At 35.1% G+C, this 21,216-nt stretch overlaps 1 protein-coding gene across 19 annotated transcripts; it reads right to left on the reverse strand.

The window, feature by feature from the left end:
• Positions 1–287: 287 nt before the first annotated feature.
• Positions 288–20,823, reverse strand: LOC307086033 (T cell receptor alpha chain MC.7.G5). Of its 19 annotated transcripts, XR_013812400.1 has the most exons (11): positions 20,456–20,823; positions 19,937–20,008; positions 19,493–19,726; positions 19,217–19,288; positions 18,726–18,761; positions 16,335–18,591; positions 16,085–16,165; positions 1,634–1,831; positions 1,431–1,463; positions 859–965; positions 288–760 (listed from the first exon to the last, which is right to left on the reverse strand). XR_013812400.1 is itself a non-coding variant. In XM_079751061.1 (5 exons), exons 1-4 carry the CDS (start codon positions 15,949–15,951, stop codon positions 859–861), a joined length of 369 nt encoding a protein of 122 aa, XP_079607187.1. In that variant the 5' UTR covers positions 15,952–15,966; the 3' UTR covers positions 288–760. The 19 variants fall into 19 exon arrangements, 5 of the variants coding, with proteins under 5 accessions (XP_079607187.1, XP_079607186.1, XP_079607185.1 ...); XR_013812401.1 differs by lacking the exons at positions 16,085–16,165; positions 16,335–18,591; positions 18,726–18,761; ... (2 more) ...; positions 19,937–20,008; positions 20,456–20,823 and adding an exon at positions 15,149–15,185; XR_013812402.1 differs by lacking the exons at positions 16,085–16,165; positions 16,335–18,591; positions 18,726–18,761; ... (2 more) ...; positions 19,937–20,008; positions 20,456–20,823 and adding an exon at positions 13,011–13,244.
• Positions 20,824–21,216: the final 393 nt, after the last annotated feature.

The following is a 21,216-nucleotide window of genomic DNA, read 5'->3' on the forward strand; positions in this document are numbered from 1 at the left end:
AATAACCCTACAAAAACGATACTGGAAATGTTTCTAAACCAATACGTTTAAAGAGGTTCTGCACGCGAACCTCTTCCTTTTCTACGATAATATGGCAAGATGTATTGCTTTGCATTTTACATTTATTTTTTTAAATACATCGACATTCAGGAAACCACAAAGGTAGAAATGTAAACACACCTGATACTTGTCATGCTGCTATTTTCATGAATCAGGGGCAAGATTCAGAAGTATGGATGTGTAGTTCTGCATAGTCTCATGTTTGCATTGAACAGAATACACATTAATTGAAATACTGCTTTATTATATATTCACATTCAACACACAAGCCATAGACAGATCTCAGTAAATGATGCAATGCTGCAATAAATCTATGACACTTAATTCATTTGAAAGCTTAGCTAGGTACAGCTGAGAGGACTTATATAGCTCTGAAATGTGCATGTGACATTACACCACATAATGACAATAACACTGAACTAAAAAACTAAAAAACATTTACGAGTTAAACTTAGTTTCTCCTTAAAGCAAAACACAACATCTACAGAAAGTATGTTTGTGTGACATGATGTTGTGTATGTACCGGTATACTGCCCATCTTGTTTGTTTTATAAAATAACAACGCCATTTACAACCTAGTTGGTTTGTGATTCCAGCATTGGTTAACACAGCATACATTACAATCCAAGGAACGCAGAGCGGGGAAACAAAAAGTTGTCTTCAGTTGATTCGGTCAAAGGTTTTCTGAATCCCAGAGAATCTAAAAAACAACAACAGTAAAAACGAGGCTGTTAGACAAACACACACACAAACACACAGGCAAATGAACAGCGGGAGAAACAGACAGAAACCTACTACCTAGTGGATCCACAGTCGTAGGGTCATGAGGACATTGAAGGCGACGGCCTTCAGGAAGAGGATTCTCAGAACCAGCATGATGAAAGACAGGGAGTTCACCATCTCGTCTGCACACACAATAATGAAAGAGAACACACAGCAATGTATTAAGCAAAGGAGGACCATGTTTGGTATATTGGTGCATTGAATCACAGGCTGTCCATCCAGGTTCAGAAAGGGGTAGTCCACCCCAGTATTTTTAGTCAATGGCCTGGATTTGCTAATGACCAGGAGTTTAACCAGCTGGCTCAGCACTTGGCTAGGGCTAATACATGGTAGGAACTTTGAAAACTTTGAAGTGGCTTTCCGCCACTTTGGGAAGGACCTTGGTCACAACATAGAAGTGGTCAAAATGGGCTGGTAGTAGTGCTACACTTCTACTATTCTTATTTTGTATATATTGTATATTGTCTTTAAACACTGACATATTTTTTTTTCTTCTTTTATTCTTCTACTATACTTTACTTGCTGCTCTGGCACCCCTGAATTTCCCATCTGGGTTCAATAAAAGAAGAAGAAAATATTGGCCTTACCTGGCCCAAAACCGCTTTCACACATGACGTCAACTGTTATTGGAGAGGTAGACATTTTATTTCATACAATCATGTTTTTTGGAATATAATAAGTATGCATGTTAAGGGCCTCTATATTGATGTAATATTGACGTAATATTGTAAATCATTATCAGAATGATATAATTGTGCTATTATAATTATAATTCCAAATTGTTAATCACCTTCGGCACAGGTACCGTTCCCAGTGTAGACGGCCACCTGGCTGTAGAACGCCTCGTCTGGCGCCCTAGAAGCTTCTGATGTCTGGTCAAACCCAATCGTCCCTTTGGTCCCATTGTTCGAAGAGAAATCCGTTGCCAGGCAGGCTTTGGTTCCATTACTTTCTAGTTGGTAGTAGGACGGCTCGTTTTCTGGCCCCTCTGTAAAATACAACACACATCGCACTTGTTGATATTTGTGTGATATATTTGGATGAAAGGTTGTGTCTTTGGAAAAAGCGTACAAACAGGATAACCCTTCAAGTCTGACATTATTGCGAATGACGGTGTTCTAAAAAATCAAACAGGCCATCCTACAAAAAAATAGATTTTTGAAACAGTCAGTGTAATTATTCACAATATTTATTGCTGCGGTCCATTTGTTTGTAAGACCATCACAAATGTAGATTTGGTTTGGGTAATTCTGCAATTTCTTTAGGTACAGTACATACATCTTTATAGTCTTTAAATATGCAACTTATCAACTAACTTGATGCAACAATGACTTTGGCTCCAGATCCAAATTCAAGTTTAAAGTTGTTGCTATTCACACAATAAATTAGCTCAGTTCAAAAACTGTGATTTGTTGATGCATGTACAGATTAATGCGAAAATATAAATAAATAAAATCTTTGGCAAATTGTTTGTATATAATTTGTTGCTGCAAAGCATCTATCAACAATATAATAGTATATCTAATTCAGAAGTATTTTCTTACTAACCACAGAAAACGATTCTCCTTTCTAACCAGCTTCTTCTAATCAATTTAATAAAACCTAATATCTATAATAAGTATGTATATTAATATACATTACATTTAGTGAAGTAGGAAAACATCTTCATTGCTTTATGCATGGTGGTTTTAATCAGTTTTAGTTTTGCCTGTTGAATGTAATGTCTACAATTAAGTCAATGCTAATACAATGTTGATAAAAAATGAGTTAATTAACATGAAACAAGGTTCTCTGTATGGTTTTCTCTCTTGTTTTGACCATTAACCGGATTCCAGTACAATTTTTTTTTTTTATATCCAGCGGCATTCACAGTCATAGACAAGAGTACAACAACTGTATTTTGAAGCTTTTCTTCAACCATTGTCTTTTTCCTTTATTTTCTTTTTAATAAATTAAAATGTATGTTTATGTAGTTAAATTACAAGACTAAACTAATTAATGAACCACTGTAGAAACCTATTGGGGTATATTTATGTTTTATTTTCTTCTTTCTTGTTTTATTTTCGTTTTCTATTTCAGACGAGGAAATTTGTGATTGTGGCAAATAATTACCATATTTAAGTATGTATATATATATATATATATGTATATATACATATATATATAATGCATAAGCCGCACAAAACAAAAAAACCTACTCCAAAGATATATTCTCATTCATTTGAATAATCTTTTTTTTGCTGCGCCAAAAATTTGCTCTCTCCCCTCGGCAGCAGTCAAACATTGTAGAACTACCAACTAAAATCTAGTTAGCAGAAAGTTATATGTAGAATCTGTCAGTAGTACTGTTAATTTTAGATTTTTTTTTATTTATTTTGTCAAAACAATACTTAAGACATAGTTTATAAATTAATCAATTCATATATTTGAATAATAGATTATGTTGGGATCGGTTTTCTCTATCAATGTCACCAAATATTGAGATTCAGATTGTAACATACGGAGGAGCGATTAAAAAAAAGATGTTACAAGGACAAAAAACTTACTTGAGACAACTTTCACGGGTGTACCAACCCCAAAAAGAAGATTGTACTTTCCTGAGCCAGTCACACATTAAAAAACCCTGCTACAAATACCAATGAGTATTCAATCTACTGAACAAAACTTTTGTCAGCTCTCCTTATAGTTATTTATCGATTATGGTCATTGTATTTATTAAGAAAATTAATTGGATGATCAAACCTCAAACTTTGAGTGACCTATGTAAGGTAACTTTTTGCTAAAGGGGAACTCAGCTATTTTCTCATAATCACAAATCAAGACCAATATATTGAATTATACCTTGATGTTCCTCAAAGTTATTTATTTACTTGTATTTACTTCAAACGTATTGCCTATTTGTTTCAAAGACTAGTTTGGGGCCATTTTTGTCACATAACAGTCACATAATGGATTTTCTCTGAATGTAAACCAATTAATTATCTACATGCTTATAAATATTTGGCATTCCTGTGAAGTTTATTTAGAAAAAGGTAAGTCAAGGTCAAGGTAAGTTTAAATAATTCTTACTTGACTCTATTAGGAGTTTTGTTCCTCTTCCAAAGATAAACTTCTGACCTCCGTCATTCACACTGTGCTTCAAACTGGTTCAAAAACTCTGTCTCAACACCAAATCATGCATTTGTCATGTTAGTAAGAAAGTACATGGTTAATTATTATATTTTTCTGGAATCATTTATCTACAGTAGCTTTGCTCCTGTTCTCAAAATATCATAACTATAAAATCTAAATGCGTGCTCTCCTGTATGTTTAGCTGCAGAAAAAATTGACATTGTCAGAAACTATTTTGTAATACAGTAGTTAGTTAAGCTAGTATAGAAAAATGATTATTTCAAACCTTTGAAAATACATTTTCTACCTTAATTGAAGAGTTCTCTGGAGTCCAAGGATCATTCTGACTTGATCAGTAACAAATTAATAAATAATTAAGTAAATAGAGTTTTTAGAAAAATTGTACCGCCAATGAAACGGCTCTGCAGTCCAACATTAACAAAAAGGAAACTAAATTGAAGTCCTTCTGAGTATATTGGTAGCAATAAAACAGTAAACCAACATCTAGTGATGACATCATATATAACTAGACGCTTAGAGTGAATTTTGCAATTAAAATATATATTTGGCTAAAGTCTTTGGGCATACCTGTTCCCCGGTTTTCTCAAACAACACCACTAAACAGTTTGGCTTCAATTCAATTTGCAAAGATAAAACACAATGGGCCGATTAATAAAATACATTCAGGATGGTTTTAACTTACTTGAATAAACTATGAGTTTTGTACCAGTCCCAAAGAGCAATTTCCCAACTCCTGAGCCAGTCACACATTAAGAAGCCCTGCAACAAATACCTAATGATGTTACTGACTTGGAATTTAAAATTGATGGAATTCCGTGAACAACAGAATATTTTAGTCATTCATAATCGGGACATTTCTGACATCCGTGTGTACCATTACTCCCTGTCATCTACTTTAATGTAAAAAATTAACAATTCAGGATTCGATATTCCAAAACTCACTTGTATCAACAGCAAACAGCCAAACGTGTCAAAATGCAGTTAAATCTAATTCTAAGTCAACTTTTCAAAATAAGCCTTACTGTCATTTTGACACCCTGACATTTTGTAACAAAAAAAAACATTTTCAAATATTTGTTCTATGTTTAAAGTACATTTCTGGGTACTTGGAAATCGAAAGAAATGACTACTAACACAACTTTCATTAATAAATACAATATAAATCGCTTCCGGTGTAAAGGATACATTTGTAGTTTTACTTACTTACTACAATTTAACAATTCAAATATTCTTACTGGACTCTATTAAGAGTTTTGTTCCTCTTCCAAAAATCTGTTTGCGTGTTCCGTCATTCACACTGTGCTTGGAGCTGGTTCAATAACTCCTGGTCTCAACAACATTTGAGCTAATAACAAAGGCTATTGGGTTGTAAATCCTTACAATGCAGACCAAAAACAATGATTAAGTTAATGGTTGAATTCATTTTTAAATGATGAATTGGATGCCAGACACAAATAGGAGTTTTAGAAAGTTACACATTACAAGAAAACAGGTCCATAACATTGGAAATCTCCTTAGATGTGCATATTGTAACATTATAGGATAATATTTTTTGTTATGTCCATATTTCTAGCAGGTTTTTGGATAATTTACATTTAGCTTTTGGTTTAATTTAGGACACTGTTAATATAAATAGCATTATCATTGTAGGAGTTAGTAGTTATAGTAGTTGATTGTATGATAATTAAACAACATTTTTGACATAATAATACATCCTATTTAGTGGTTCTTTTATCTAACTAGATCAATTTGAGCATGGACATCCACAAAGTTTTAGAAACTAACTTTCAAATGTAAATATAAAAGAATGTAATCGGTTTAAAACTTTAAAAATACTTATACTTAAATATTTAGCATCCTGGTTGTGCAAAGCTAAAGGTCAGTTTACAGTAGTTGCTGGGTTGTAAAGGTTTAGTTTGGTTGGTTTATTTTGCTGTACTATGTGTAATATCGGTAAATAACGTAAAACCAATATGAATGTGATCATACTCACTGGTTTCAATTACTAATTTAGTTGCTGCTCCAAAAATGACCCTACTGCCTGCTGCATCACTCACACAGTGTTAAGCTACAGACCAAAATCTAACTTGTTGGAACAAGCACTTGGAATACTGTTTTAGTACAGAAGTTGTGATTTAACGAGGTTAAAGCCTCACTGATGTATTAACAGCGAATTCCAATAAGGCTGTGTGTGTCTGTTGTCATCAATAATGGATAGAAGTGCAAAGTTGGTTTTCATTTTAATTTGTCCACTGCCAAAGAATATGTTTCTACAGACCAACCGTAACACAGAAGAATATAAGCTGAAATAATAAAACAACTATATAGTGTTAAAACAAGTTCCAGGGTTGAATCTCATGAATATGCGCATCATATTAATACATGTAGTACATGGACTATGGGGTTCATTACATATATTGGCCCATTAATCCATTTGGATGTAATGGCAACCAAGTTCTATAAACCATCCCTTTAGATTAAATGTCATTGCCTGTTTCTTCATTTTCAAAAGTAGTTATGAACATGATTAAATTATTAAAAGTGAGTACACCATGTAAAGACCAATGAGCACAAGGATCAATAAGTAGGTTCAGTATGGAAACAAAATAATTGTCTGTAAATATACGTTATCATTGTTTGATTAACTTAGATAAAGATCAACTTACGTGAATGGACAATGAGGTTTGCCCCAGTCCCAAAGATGAGTTTGTTATTTGAGCCAGTCACACACTAATATGCCATGTTACAAATACCTGAGACAGACTTCACGGGGGACAATGTGTTTAGGTCTTACTATAGTCCGTATTATAGGATGGATCATTTACAGAAATCTGTTATTATATTTTCACTTGCATATTACTCAGTTGTTCTTCTACTAATACTACTACTACTACTACTACTACTACTACTACTACTACTACTACTACACACCACTACAAAAACCACGAATCACCCAAGTACATGCTTTAACTTTGTAATGAGAAGAGTTCGACATTCATATTCAACCTGAGTATGCCTACACTAATCACATTTAATTATAAGATTTGTATTAAATACCAAAATACATTTGATCTTCTTAACCATTTAGGAAATGTCAAAATATCAAATATCTGCAAATATCTGCTTATAATTTGAAGTGCTATTACCTGTTGTATTAGCTTACATCCAAGTGCTACTTTGTGTTCAATATTTCTTATCTGTTTACTTGGTACTTACTGGTCACAACAACTAGTTTGGTGCCTTTTCCAAAGATAACTTTCCAGTTTCCTCCTGAAGCAGACACACAGTGAATATTCTCTGAACAAGAATAAGATGACCCTATCTTCATCAAGGCAAAGTAATATACACTTTATCAACTAGTAACCGAAGAATCCATTGCCATTTAAGGAACCATTTTAAGATTTCTAATATCCTAATTTAAGTAAAAGTGTTATTGCAGTGACTTTTTTGCAATTACACATACATATATATTCATGAAAATATTATGAAAAATAAGAAAATGTACTTATTTTATGGATTATTTTGATTATCAACAGTAATAATGCCTCAAATACATTTTGAGACATTTAGATTAATCTTTCAGGTTACTTTTATTGTGGGATTGGGGGTACAAAATAAACCAACAAATATTGTTTTGTCCAAATAATGATTTTGAAATTTGTTGTAGTCACAATTCATAATCCTAATCTAATATTGGCTAACTCTACCAGAATGACCACCCTGTTTAAATATGAGGGACTGTTTTTATGCTAACAAAATGCCCCTTACACGTTAAAACAAGTAGAGATTCAACATTATCGCAGTGCCCAATTAAATTTGATTAAATCATTGGAAGGGTAATCTGTGTCGAATCCAAAAACTTACTTGATGTGATGGTGAGTATTATACCATTCCCAAAGAGGAGCTTCCTTGAGCCACTATCAGTCCCACAGTGGTTCAATACATGACATTTACTCAGAATCTTAAATTTAACATTTACTTAATTGACGAGAATCAAAAACTTTCTCAACTGCAGCTACAAAATCCTTACTAAACAAAGTGAGACTGCAAAAAATATATTTTTAGAATGGTAAAAGTGTTTTATGGCTGTACGAAAATATCTACAAGCAATTCATCATGCAGGTAGTGAAATTGTTTCTCAGATACTCACTGGTATCAACAACTAGTTTGGTCCCTGATGCGAAGTAAATCTTCCAGCCTGACCCAGTAGTCACACAGTGGTTCCCACCCAACTTAAAACACTATGGATTCATTTCAAGTTTGAGTTTAAATTCATTTCTGTCCACTTAAAACATTGCTTAATTCAGTTAACACAGACTTATCCCAAAATCAGCATCATCCCTATCAGCATCAACTAGTTATAAATTGTGTATGTAAATTGAATTCATGCTATAAATGTATTGCGACTGCTTTGTTATGTTTTATTTTTTTTGTGTGTTTATTTGTTTTTATGTTGTTTTTTTTGCGCTGTCATAGATGGAAGCTGGTCATCTCTTATTCCATTAAACACTGATTTTAAACTAACGTGGTACTTTAATGATTGTTTGAACTATCAAGGGACTGGTGTTGGAAATGAGCCTTGGCATATAGCCTTGTATATAGCCTTGGCTATATACACTTGTACAAAACATCAGACACTGCTTGTGCAACAGTCAATGTTTCTACTTTACTACCCTTAAAATAAGCAAATAAATATATAAATAAATCATCCCACTTTTGGGCTTTTGTTGGATCTATATAAGGTATTAATCATGGTAGATAACATTACTTAATGATTTAATGCCATGCAGATTACGTATCAGCAATGCTACCCTAAGATCTGAAAGGTTTCTGTCTAAAAACTAAACATACCTGACCTGAAAGTCACGTATACTCTGAAGGAATGTCATGTAAATTAAATATATATGTGTTATTTAAGGGAAATTACAATAATAACTTACGTTGGTTAACTGTCAGTCTTATTCCAGCACCAAAGAAGATTTTTCTGCCATCTGTATTCACACATCTAGACCCTGCCTAACAAAAACCTTCCACTTACACATGACATAAAATATTTTTAAATAATAACCCAGTACAGGATACTAATATTGCAGTATTTTCTTTACATTATCCTTAATTCTATCACTCAAAAAAGCTAATTATTGTTTTCTTGAAACTGCCTTTTTTCCCTAGTTTTAGCTTTTCCAGTTATGGATGACTTATTTTTTAAGATATTAGATATTACATTTAGGCCTATATACTCACTTTAACTACATTACTCAATGTATTGGACAGCAGTATAGTTATGATCTAAAAGTACTTCCAGTATTCAATATAATCACATTATATTGCAACACTTTTTTTCGTATTCCATATCATCACATCAACTTTCTAGTTTAACATTATCAGGTAGAAAATACTTACCAGTTAAAACCACTACATTGATACCTTGGCCAAAGAGGAGTTTAAACCCTCCAGCCGTATTAGTCACACACTGATTCAGTCCTCAGCAATAACTATTCCCATAGTAGTATTTTAGTCAATGAATGTATTCCTCAGTGACAAAAACTACTAACCAATTTATATACTTTTTGTGTGATTTTATTCACTTCTAAACATAACATTCCATAGAATGCTTATGTTATTGTTAACAAAAAGCTAATTTTGAATCAGTTACAATTTGCATCGAAAAATAAAAAATTAGGTTAAAGCTAAAACTTACTTGATTCAATTATTAGCATGGTTCCGTTTCCAAATATGAACACATTCCCATATGTCACACAGTGTTTACTACCATGACAATTACTCAGGGTGGACTGTGTAGAAAATGTTATCTGATCTCGGATTTCATCTGACACAATATACAATACTTGGCAGAAGCAGTTCAGCAATATCTTAAATGGATTAATTGGAGTAATTTAATTCATAATCAATTTTGATACTATGAACTATTAACTGTCCCGCTGAAAAAAGATTCATGAGAAATGTACTACTACTGTTTGTTTGTTGTTAAAGATGAGCTAACTTGTATTAGATGAGATGAGATGACATTAGATTAGATGGACATATTACTTTCATTGTTACTTACTAGAATTAACAAATAGATGGATGCCTTTTCCAAAGATGAGTTTATATCCCCCTCCAGTATTCACACAACGATACTTGCCATAGCAAAAACCAGCTACCTACTGCTCAAGCAGAGACACTAACAGATGAATAATTAAAACAAGAGCTCCTTTGTACGTGATTATGAAAGGTAAATATTACCTTACCACAGAATGCACCCAATGAGAGAACAACTGACAAAAACGAACCCCTAAAGAACTCGCATTTCTATACTCTTTTTTTTTTTAAAGATTTCTAGATTTAAACAGGTGGGTTAAAATCATAGCAGGTTGCAATGCTTTGCTCGTCCTTGTATTTGAAAAACATAATTGAAAAAATCGTAACACATTTTAAATGTAATGGTTACTAGAAACCAGTCTAATTTTCAGATCAATACACGCTGATAGGCTTCCTCGTGAAACCTTCTGTTGTAGAAAGTTGTAAATAAAAATTGAGCTTTATCCAGAACAAGATAGATATATCAAACCTATAGGTAACTCAAACAAAAAATGTCTAATAATTTAGAAAAATGATTCCCATACAAGTCAATCTAGCCAAGTGAATGGAGATAATTCTTACTTGATTTCACAAAGAGATTTGTCCCAGCACCGAATAATATCTTCTGTGTTGTTCTTTGATTCACACAGGGTTAACACCCATGACACAAACTACGAAAAAGTGCAGAACCGCTGCCTGCACCTTAAAACACTACAAACACACTTAAAAACACATCACTATTGAATACTCCAAACACATTTAAAAACGCTACGAACAGTTTTATAGAACTACAAACACAGAAATGTACTTTGTAAAACTACAAACACTTGACAAATTTGACTGGTTACAATACTCGGCCAGGACTTACCGGAGACTACGGTTAGCCTTGTACCCAACCCGAAGATAAATCTCTCTAGTCCGGTATTCACAGTGTCAAACAAGGATGCACAAACCCAGAGCAACTCTGTCTGGCATTGGCTTGAGTTAAAACAATAAAAAATAAAAACATATGTACATTTGTTTCGCTTAGACACGCACAATGTAACTTTGCTTCTGACAGCCATGACTTTGGCTCCAAATTATTAATAACTTTTCACTGCCACCTTCACTTTTTCCGAAGAATAAGGTCAATACACTCTGTATGAAAACTGGGGCAATTCGATAGTGAAATCATATTTTAGAAAAGCAAAGTGAGACTTACTAGAACCGATGGAAAGCTTTACACCAGCTCCAAAGATGATTTTGTCAGTGCTAGACTTCACACAACAATAAGCCCTATGACTTCAACTCATTAGCTGTTTCCTATCAATTCCTACGTGCTTCCCAATGAAGCGCAGATCACATACATTTTATGTCCCCTTTATATATTTTCAACAGTATAATAGTTAACTTCTCAATCTCCATGTCATTGAAAATGTTGAATACATATTTATCTATATCATGATCAAGACAGCTATCAAACCTTTATAGGCTACTCCAACAATTTTGGAAAACTTATAAAATACAAATCAATCAAGCCAAGTAAATTGAAATAATTCTTACTTGATTTGACTAAGAGATTTGTTCCGGCACCGAATAATATATTCTGTCCTCCTTGATTCACACAGTGTGAACATGCATGCAACAAACTACAACTAAGGACTAACCTCTGCCTGCAATTTAAATGACTACAAACAGACTTTATAAAACTACATACACACTTTGAAACCATACAAACACACTTTAGACACAACAAACACACTTTATAAAACTACAAACACACTTTTTAAAAATGTGATTGGAATAACCCCATCTCAAGGGACAACTAACTCTTTAGAAAATGTAATTATAAGCAAATAATTCAAAAGGCTTTGTAATGAAAATGAAATGTTTTTGTTTGTTTCAAATGTCATAATGTGTTATCTTACGCAGTTCTACGGTCAAGGCGGTTCCACTTCCAAACACAATCTTTTGAGCTCCAGAATGCACACAATGAAAGGACACTACCAAAACGAATTCCCTCATATTCATTTTCAAATAGAACTGGCAAAATCATTGGTGACCATTCTTGGCTTGTTCTTGTGTTTCAAAATCATAAATAGTTATAAATCATAACAATACATACAATCTAATGGTTCCAATTTACCGGGCACCAGTTTAATTTAATGATCCATACGCGCTGATAAGCCTCCAAACGATAACTTCTGGAAAGATAAGATATGGAAAGGTATTTTATCATAAGTCGAAGTGAGGACTTACCAGAGACTACGGTTAGCCTTGTACCACTCCCGAAAATAAGTCTGCCTTGCCCGGTATTCACACAGTGCTAAACCAGGACACACAAAACCCAGAGTAACTCTGGCTGGCATGGGCTGGGGTTTAAAATATTGTTAATTGTAATAACATTTTGATGAGAATAATATTTATATTTGCTTTGCTTAAACCTGCACTATGTCACATTGCCATGCATCACGTTGGATCTAAATTACTTATAACTTTTTCACTGACACCTTCACTTTGTCTAAAGAATACAGCTCCATCCACCCAGGGGAAAATGTATATATCTGGGGCTATGCGAAAGAGAAAATATACTTTAGAAAAGCAACAGGAAACTTACTAGAAGCAATGGAAAGTTTTACACCAGCTCCAAAGATGAGTTTGTCAGTGCCAGACTTCACACAACAACAAACCCCATTACCTTAACTCATTAGCTGTTTCCTATCAATTCCTACGTGTTTCCCAATGTAGCCCAGGTCACATACATGTTGTGTCCCCTTTAGATTTTTTTCAACTGCATAATAGCTAACTTCTCTAGGTCCATGTCGCTGAAAATGTTGAATACATATTTATCTATATCAAGAGCAAGAAAGAGCTATCAAACCTCTATAGGCTACTTAAACAAAAAATGTCAAACAATTATGGAAGAATTATCAAATACAAATCAATCAAGCCAAGTAAATGGAAATATTTCTTACTTGATTTGACTAAGAGATTTATTCCAATACCGAATAATATCTTCTGTCCTCCTTGATTCACACAGTGTGAAAATGCATGCCACAAACTACAACTAAGGACTAACCGCTGCCTGCAATTTAAATTACTACAAACAAACTTTATAAAAATGTGATTGGAATAACCACATCTCGAGGCGCAACTAACGCTTTAAAAAAACGATTATAAGCAAATAATTGACAAGGCTTTGTAATAAAAATGAAATGTTTTTGTTTGTTCCAAATGTCAGAATGTGTTATCTTACATATACTTTGTTTACATCTGGGGCTATGCGAAAGAGAAAATATACTTTAGAAAAGCAACAGGAAACTTACTAGAAGCAATGGAAAGTTTTACACCAGCTCCAAAGATGAGTTTGACAGCGCCAGACTTCACACAACAATAAGCCCCATGACTTAAACTCATGAGCTGTTTCCATTCAATTATGTGCGTTTCACAATGAGGCTCAGTTCACATACATTTTGTGTCACCCTTGGTGTGATTTTTCAACAGTTTAATAGCTTACTTCTCTGTGTCCATGTTGTTGAACATTTTGAATACATATTGATCTATATCAAGATCCAGAAAGAGCTATCAAACCTCTATGCTACAAAAAAACACATTTTGCCAAACATGTTGGAAAAATTATCAAGAACAAATCAGTCTAGTAAAGTAAAGAGAAATAATTCTTACTTGCTTTCACTAAGAGATTTGTTCCAGCACCGAATAGTATCTTCTGTCCTTGATTCACACTGTATGACAATGCATGACAAAAACTACAACTAAGAACAGGACCAATGCCTCTCCTTTAAAACCCACTTTATAAAATGACAAACTTAGTTTAAAGTTATTGTCATGAAAATGTTGTGTGTGTTTATTTCAAATGTCAAAATGTTTAATCTTACGTGGTTTTACGGTCAAGGATATTCCACTTCCAAACACAATATTTTGAGCTCCGGAATACACAATATGCGAGGACACTTGACTAAAACCAACTCCCAAATATTTTTTGAAAAGAAACTAGCGTTTCTATATTTTCTTATATATGTATATTTCCCTTTTTTACCAGGTTGGTCAAAATTATTGTGAACAATGTATTGCTCGTTCTTGTATTTAAAAATCATAACTAAAAAGCCTCACAATAACACATTTTAGATGTAATGGTTACTGGAAACCAGTCAAATTTTTAGATCAATACCCGCTGAAAGGCTTTCTCCTGATACATTCTGTTGAATGTATCAGAAATTGAGCTATATCTATAACAAGACAGATCTATCAAACCTCTAGGTAACTCAATCAACACTTTTCGAAAAATAATCACATACAATTCAATCTAGCCAAGTAAATGGAGATAATCCTTACTTGATTCCACTAAGAGATTTCTTCCAGCACCGAATATCATCTTCTGTCCTCCTCCTTGATTCACACAGTGTGAACACGCATGACACAAACTATGACTAAGGACATGACTACTGCCAGCACTTTAAAATACTAAAAACAGTCTTTATAAAACTAAAAAACACTTTATACAAATTTGACAGGAATAATTTCATCCCAAGGGACAGCTAACGCATTTCTATAATTTTTTGGGGATATTTCGATACTCCATGATATTCAACTCAATAGCTGTTTCCGATCAATTCCTATCTACGTGTTTCCCTATGAACGAAAATGATCAAACAACTTAATCTAACAAAGTAAATTAAGATATTTCTTACTTGATTGTACTAACAGTTTTGATCCAGCACCGAATAATATCTTCTGTGTTGCTCCTTGATTCACACAGTGTGAACACTCATGACACAAACTAGGACAAAGGACAGAACCGCTACGAACACTTTAAACCACTTCAAAATGCTTTAACACACCTCTAAATGCTAGTATTTAGTAAATTATAATAGTGTTTATGGATGAAACATTCGTGTTTGCTTTCTTTTTTAGATTCTTTTAGTATTTTTCCGTGCAAAATACTCTAGTTTGTTCTGATGGTGATTTCAGTACATTAACCTAACCATTTATGTCAAATTTATTATATTGATTCATGTGATACAATCTTCATATTATTCCTTGGTCAATCTAATATTGAAAAATATACTGTATAAACCCATGAACTTTAACTTACTGCTAGAAACAGTCAGCTTAGTCCCTTGGCCGAAATAGATCTTGTTCGCAGACACACAGTGGTTAACATCATATCAATAACTGCAAGGTGTCAGTTATACAGCTTCCCAGACGAGAAACTAGTCTTAAAACGCGTATCTCACGATATAATGGGTAAAACCTAATCCTCCAAATTAGGTTGGACTATTTCTTATGAACTTATATAAACAATTAAAGGCAATTTTGTCATTGTTAAGGCCTTTTACTAACAATGGAAGAAAATATAAAAGTTTAATCAACCGGTAGACCTACACTTTCAGTAATATAACAGTAACAGTAGGTATTTGTAATTAATCATGATATATTTATTGCATTCATCATTGAAAATTATAATGTAGTTAAACCTAAATATTTTGCAATTGTGATGTTAAGCATCTCTACTAGAATAACATGACTGTACAGGTGTTTCTTTGGGTTTATTTCAGATACAGTATCACAGCAAATTGTTACTGTACATTAAGAGAGAAAACCTTTTTTGGACTACATTTCTGCATTCAATTCCAACTCCAATATATATTTACCCATGTGGAATGCTACTCATATAAACACTTTTTAACTCACCTTTTACAACAGATAATTTGATCCCAGTGCCAAAAATAATTTTACCAACTCCTCTTGGCCCACTGTGATCAATCCCTGTCTAAAAACCATGATACCAAAACTAAAGTCTACTCTGCATAGACTACAGAAGCAACAAACTGATGTCAACTCTGAATAAACTAGAGAAACCTTACCATTGAGGGAACACAGGAACGTGGCCAACATCTATCTGGAGAGAACATTGCTGTGCTGCTGAGGATGGCTCTGTGTTTGACCATGAAACACAGCAGTGAAGGATGCAACAGGTTGACCCCTCCATAGCGACTGAGCAAGAGGAATGCAGAGGAGATGTACTCACTTGCCTGGACGAGGAGACGGGGGACTGAGTTTGTCCACGGCAGCAGGTGGTAACTGGCCCTCGCCGTTATCCTCCTTCAATCTGGGAAATAAATGTTTGCTAAAACCCGGCCATGATCTTCACCAGACACAGGCAGACACGCTCTTTATGTTAAACAGAAAGTCTGGGATGTATGAATACATTGATGGATAACTTCATTTTTAACGCCTATGAGTTTACTACTTTCACACTGTAACTCCTTTACACTTACGTAGAAGTAGTGTTAACGCCATGAGTACTAAAACAAGAATCAAAAAGTGGAGTGGAGTCTCTGGAACTAAACATCCATGCTGTGGGAAGTGAAGTGAACCACAAGTAAAGTAGTTCAGGCACAGTCGTGCAGGATGACCCAATGACCTGGATCCTGAGCACGGTGGTGAGTGTGACATCATCACACGCTCACCTGGGACCTGGGGCCTGGAAGCAGCAAGACACACACACACACACGCACACACACACACACACACACACACACACACACACACACACACACACACACACACGCACGCACACACGCACGCACGCACCATTAAACATCTCTTTATCTCACTCTTTATCTTTATACTTTTTAAATAATATAACCTTGTCAAACAATCATACAATGCGCGCCCAGGCCTCGGTTAGAACCGTTCGAAGCTCTGAAATCCAGTGATGGGAATATCGGCGACATTTTGTCATATCTACCTATATAGTAACACACGCGTATTGGGAAATACTTTTACATGTCATAATTAAAAAATGCTCAGTAAAAACATTTGAAAAATCAATCAGATTTTTAAGCTCCTTTTAAGGTACATTAAGGGCTCCGTAAGACTCACTTCCATCGCTGTTTAGGAAAATATTGACAGAAAGACACATCTACCTGTATCCAGCAGAGAGCAGCGTCACACCAGATTACATCAGAAGCATTATTGTAGCATCCTATTAGATAGGATCAAAAGAGTAGGCTGTAGTATCTGTGGCTACGTGTTACAGGCCTTATTTTACATGCTGTAAAGGTTTGCCTCTTTGACCAATACAGTCCATCTGGATAGATTTCTCTGTACAGTGAAGTTTTGGACCGTTAAAAATCTTCTAAATCGCCACAGGTGCAAATGACACATCATGTGATTCATGTTCTATGAACGTGTCTGACTCAAAAGTAGTCGTAGAAGTTATTATAGTTTCCATAAAAAAGGCCAAAATCAAAATAAGGTCAACTCAATTCTAGGAATCACAAGTTCACTTGAGCCAGGATCAGGACATTTATCGTGCACATAGATGAAATCTCCCCTCACTCAAGTGTTGCAAGTTTTTTGTTGATAGCTCCATCGATGACGTCCAAGTGTCAATTGCAAAAAATGCTTATCTAAGCTGTAGACACCAGTTCACCTGCAGAAACACACAATTACAGAGAAACGGCAATAGGCCTTCTATAAAATCAGGACCCGGGTTCAATCCAAATCGCTGCTCTTTTCCTGTGAATTGCGTGAAAAGACATAGGACTATGTTGGCGCGTGTGGTGTGGGCTGTGAAAACCTTTTTTTATTTATATTTTTTTTATGCAAGTGAAAAACCAAAAAACAAGAAGTCCAATTCAGCAGTACATTATAGATTTCTCCAGGATGTGGATGTTACACATAATTACAAAAAAAACCTCTTTAAAACTCTATGCATAACTGACTTATAAGCATCGTGCTTGTAAATGACAGCCTCGTTTCAAAGCTTTGCGGGCAGATAGTCAGATACTCAACAAACTGTCAGAGAATATAAGATCATAATCAGCGTGGACGATTTCCTCTGTTGCCATGGTTTCAAGTTTCAGTAAAAATGTGGTTTTCCTCACTAATAACAAGCACCACGACTGACACCAAGATAACAAGAGAAGACAGGCATGCAGCCTTCTTAAGCCTCCAGAAGACCCCAGAAATACATGTGTAACAACTTTGTTTTATTTTTGGCCAAAGGGCCAAAGTTGTTAGTACACCATATTAATTTAAATGATAGGGCTTTGTCCAATCAGTAGACTATAAATGCTCATGCTTCAAATTTCTCTTCAGCTCATTCCCCAGCTGTCCACATCTATCTGATACCATCAAGCTTCAACCGGTCCCAGCGATAGATTGAACAGGTGCTGCTGCTTGAGTTTAACAATGAAGCCTTAATGTGATTTTTACTATATCCTAATCCTTTTTCTTCAAATGCTCAATTGTCAATTACAACTTACTTAGGCCTACTATACACCACAACAATATGCCTATCCATCCTTAATCCACGTCCTGACCTCTTTGAAGAATCCGATTCAGGTCCTGATTATGATTAAGGCATGATGGAGTATATTTCCAACCAATGTGTCCATGTGTGCCCTGCGGTGGTCTTCTAGGCCAGCAGACCTCGGAGGACCACCAGCACGTTGAGAACAAGGGTTTTGGTCAGGATGTGTCGCAGGCCGTTTATCAGCAGGTAGTATGAGCTCAGCCTGCTATTGTCTGGACCGCAAAGGAAGGAGAGAAATGGAGAGAAATAGATTGATGTCGGCCATTTGGCAGCGCATGAAGATAATGCTATGCAAAGCAAGAGGAAGTTATCACATATTCATAGAGAGGTCAAGGAGCGGACTTACCGGAGGGTTCTTCGTTGAAGACTTCTGTGCGATTTTCTAATGTGTGGGTTGGACCAAAAGCAGGAATTGTTTTGTGATTAAAAAATGACATAACACCAAACAGAAACACACACACGTGCATGAACAGACGGAGAGACACACAGACAAACACACACACTATTGTAAGTAGATAAGCCTTCTTATTTGAACGTGCCCAATTAAACAAACATGAGCTTTATGGCTTTATAATATGAACGACTTTAAATTGTGTATAAATTCTCAATTTAATTTTAACTTTAGCATAGGACAGTTGCAGGCATACCCTTGGGTCAAGAAATAAAAAGGTTTAAGAAAGCATTTGTTAGCTACGGCTTTCATGAACGGCACTTCAGGATAAACAGAGTTGGCCTTCACAATCTGGTCTTCAAAGTAACTGACCTTGTTAATGGCATGTCTAGATGACAATTTTACCACGTCAAGGACAGTGCATTTTGGTGTTCCTTGTGACTAACCTGATTTTGTGTTGACGGCTTCTCGGGTAGGCCTAGTTGTTGGGTAGGCATTTGTAGAAATTTCCTCATTATCTGCATTTATAAATGAAAGAACATTAATAAATATCAACATAGACTACATGTCACATTAACACAGATTATACACCCAGTAGTTTAGAACCATGGCCTACCAAAAAGTATTTTGGTTGGGCTAGAATGATTTAAAAAGTAATAGGCCTATGTATTTTTAAGGATTTTTCAAAGTAGCCCATTCGAAATAGCCCTATGTCGATTTACCTTCCAATGAAGTACAACTACTGATGATACTTCCTTTGGAAAATGTAGCATAAGTGTATGATTTGCTCTTGGGGGATATCAAAAGATTATTGGTGATATCCTTAAGCGGGTTAAGGAGCACTCTGTTCGAGATATCCGGGTAGAATCCGGTTGCCAGGCAGACCTGCGGGCCCCCCATATCGCCCGAGCTCGGTTGGAGGATCGTCAGGGTGGGGGCGACATGAGGAGTATTATCTTATGGAGAGAAAAAAACAAAATAACATGCATGAAATAAAAAGACAAAATAAACACAGGTTTTTGTGCTGTACTAAATGAAACGGGTGGCTTTAAAAATCTTTTTCACTTTTTTACATTTTTGAATTAAATGTCAAAATGGATTAAACTAATAAATTAAACTCTTAAAAGTTATTTGAATATGTTGCCTAATAACAGAACATTTCTTACCTTTAAATTGAACGTCGAGAGTGATGGCATTACCGAAAAGCAGATCACTGTGCTACAGCCCCATACAAAAACCTGCAGGGGAATTCAATCAATAAGTTCTGACTTTATGATAGTAATACAACAGTAAACTCGTAAATGTTAAGTTCAGTCAATATTATTTTAGCTATAGAGCCTACAAAAACAAATATAATAGTTTGCAGATGATTTATCCAGCAATGGTGCCTTTGGGTTAGGGTTAGGTTTAGGGTTAGGGTTTAGGGTTAGGGTTTAGGGTTAGGGTTAGGGGTTAGGGTTAGGGCTAAATGCGACTTACCAAATGTCAAACGTCCATCAAACGCCTATTGAAACATAATTCTGTCTCAAAGGTATTATTCCATGAGATTAATAACGTAGGCCTAGTCGGACGGGTTTTTGTTAAGGTGTGTGCGGGTGTTGAATCATTGTGGGTCGTATATATATACGACCCCCCCAGTGAACACACAGTGAAACATCCCAGCACAAAAACTACGACGACATTACCTGCTGTTGGGAAAAGATCTGGAACTCCCTGGAACATCGATGACTGGTTTCTATCTATTACCCTGCTATCATATTGAATTAACATCATACCAAATATCGCCTCTCTATGAAACTATACCTGCGGGATAAGAGCTATACGTTGTGGCGCTTGTGAAGAGCCAAAAAATTGTAGCAGCACTCCTCTTATGCGAAAACGAAAGGGATGTAGGGAGGGGTCCTAGCAGACCTGCAGTAGCATAAACTTGCCATTATTATATGCAAAACAATATTACCCGAGAAGTAGCCTACGCTAGGTTAGGAGCCTGCTTTTTTATGTAGTCCTATATGTTTGCAAGGACTTTATAGTTACATAAAGAGTTAATTAACAGATTATAATCAACACGGGTTGATCCTGTAAACAAAGCTTAGTCAGCGTCTTATCCCTGTAGCCTAGGCACCCGGCTGTGGATATTCTGTGCTATTGTTATTGTGGTATTTTTTTAATTTTTTATTAACCAGCAATACAATTTGGTTGAAAATTATCAGTTTGCTACTGTAGGTTAAGAATCCTTAATCCTACATCGATTAGATTAATAATCTAGGTGAATATTTTATTTTACTTTGCCTGCTTAATATGTAGCCTACTTTGAGTTTAGTCCAATGTGAATGGGGATGAGCGTTTAACTTCCACAATGATTCAGCTCAGACGGTGAAGCCTTTTAGTTTTTGTACAGGGTGGGGACGGCCTAGAATCATTGTGGTATCCCAAATACACGGTGAAA

The sequence above is a fragment of the Pollachius pollachius genome (assembly GCF_949987615.1).
Source record: "Pollachius pollachius genome assembly, chromosome: 14".
Lineage (NCBI taxonomy): Eukaryota > Metazoa > Chordata > Actinopteri > Gadiformes > Gadidae > Pollachius > Pollachius pollachius.

What these genes read in the sequence shown, in the direction of transcription:
- LOC307086033 (XM_079751058.1), bottom strand. Translation starts at nt 7,303, where the DNA reads ATGAAGATAGGGTCATCTTATTCTTGTTCAGAGAATATTCACTGTGTG. An exon ending in GAACGGTACCTGTGCCGAAG is followed by an intron (nt 1,464 to 1,633) that starts GTGATTAACAAT and finishes CTCCAATAACAG; the next exon opens with TTGACGTCATGTGTGAAAGC. An exon ending in TGAAAGCGGTTTTGGGCCAG is followed by an intron (nt 966 to 1,430) that starts GTAAGGCCAATA and finishes TTGTGTGTGCAG; the next exon opens with ACGAGATGGTGAACTCCCTG.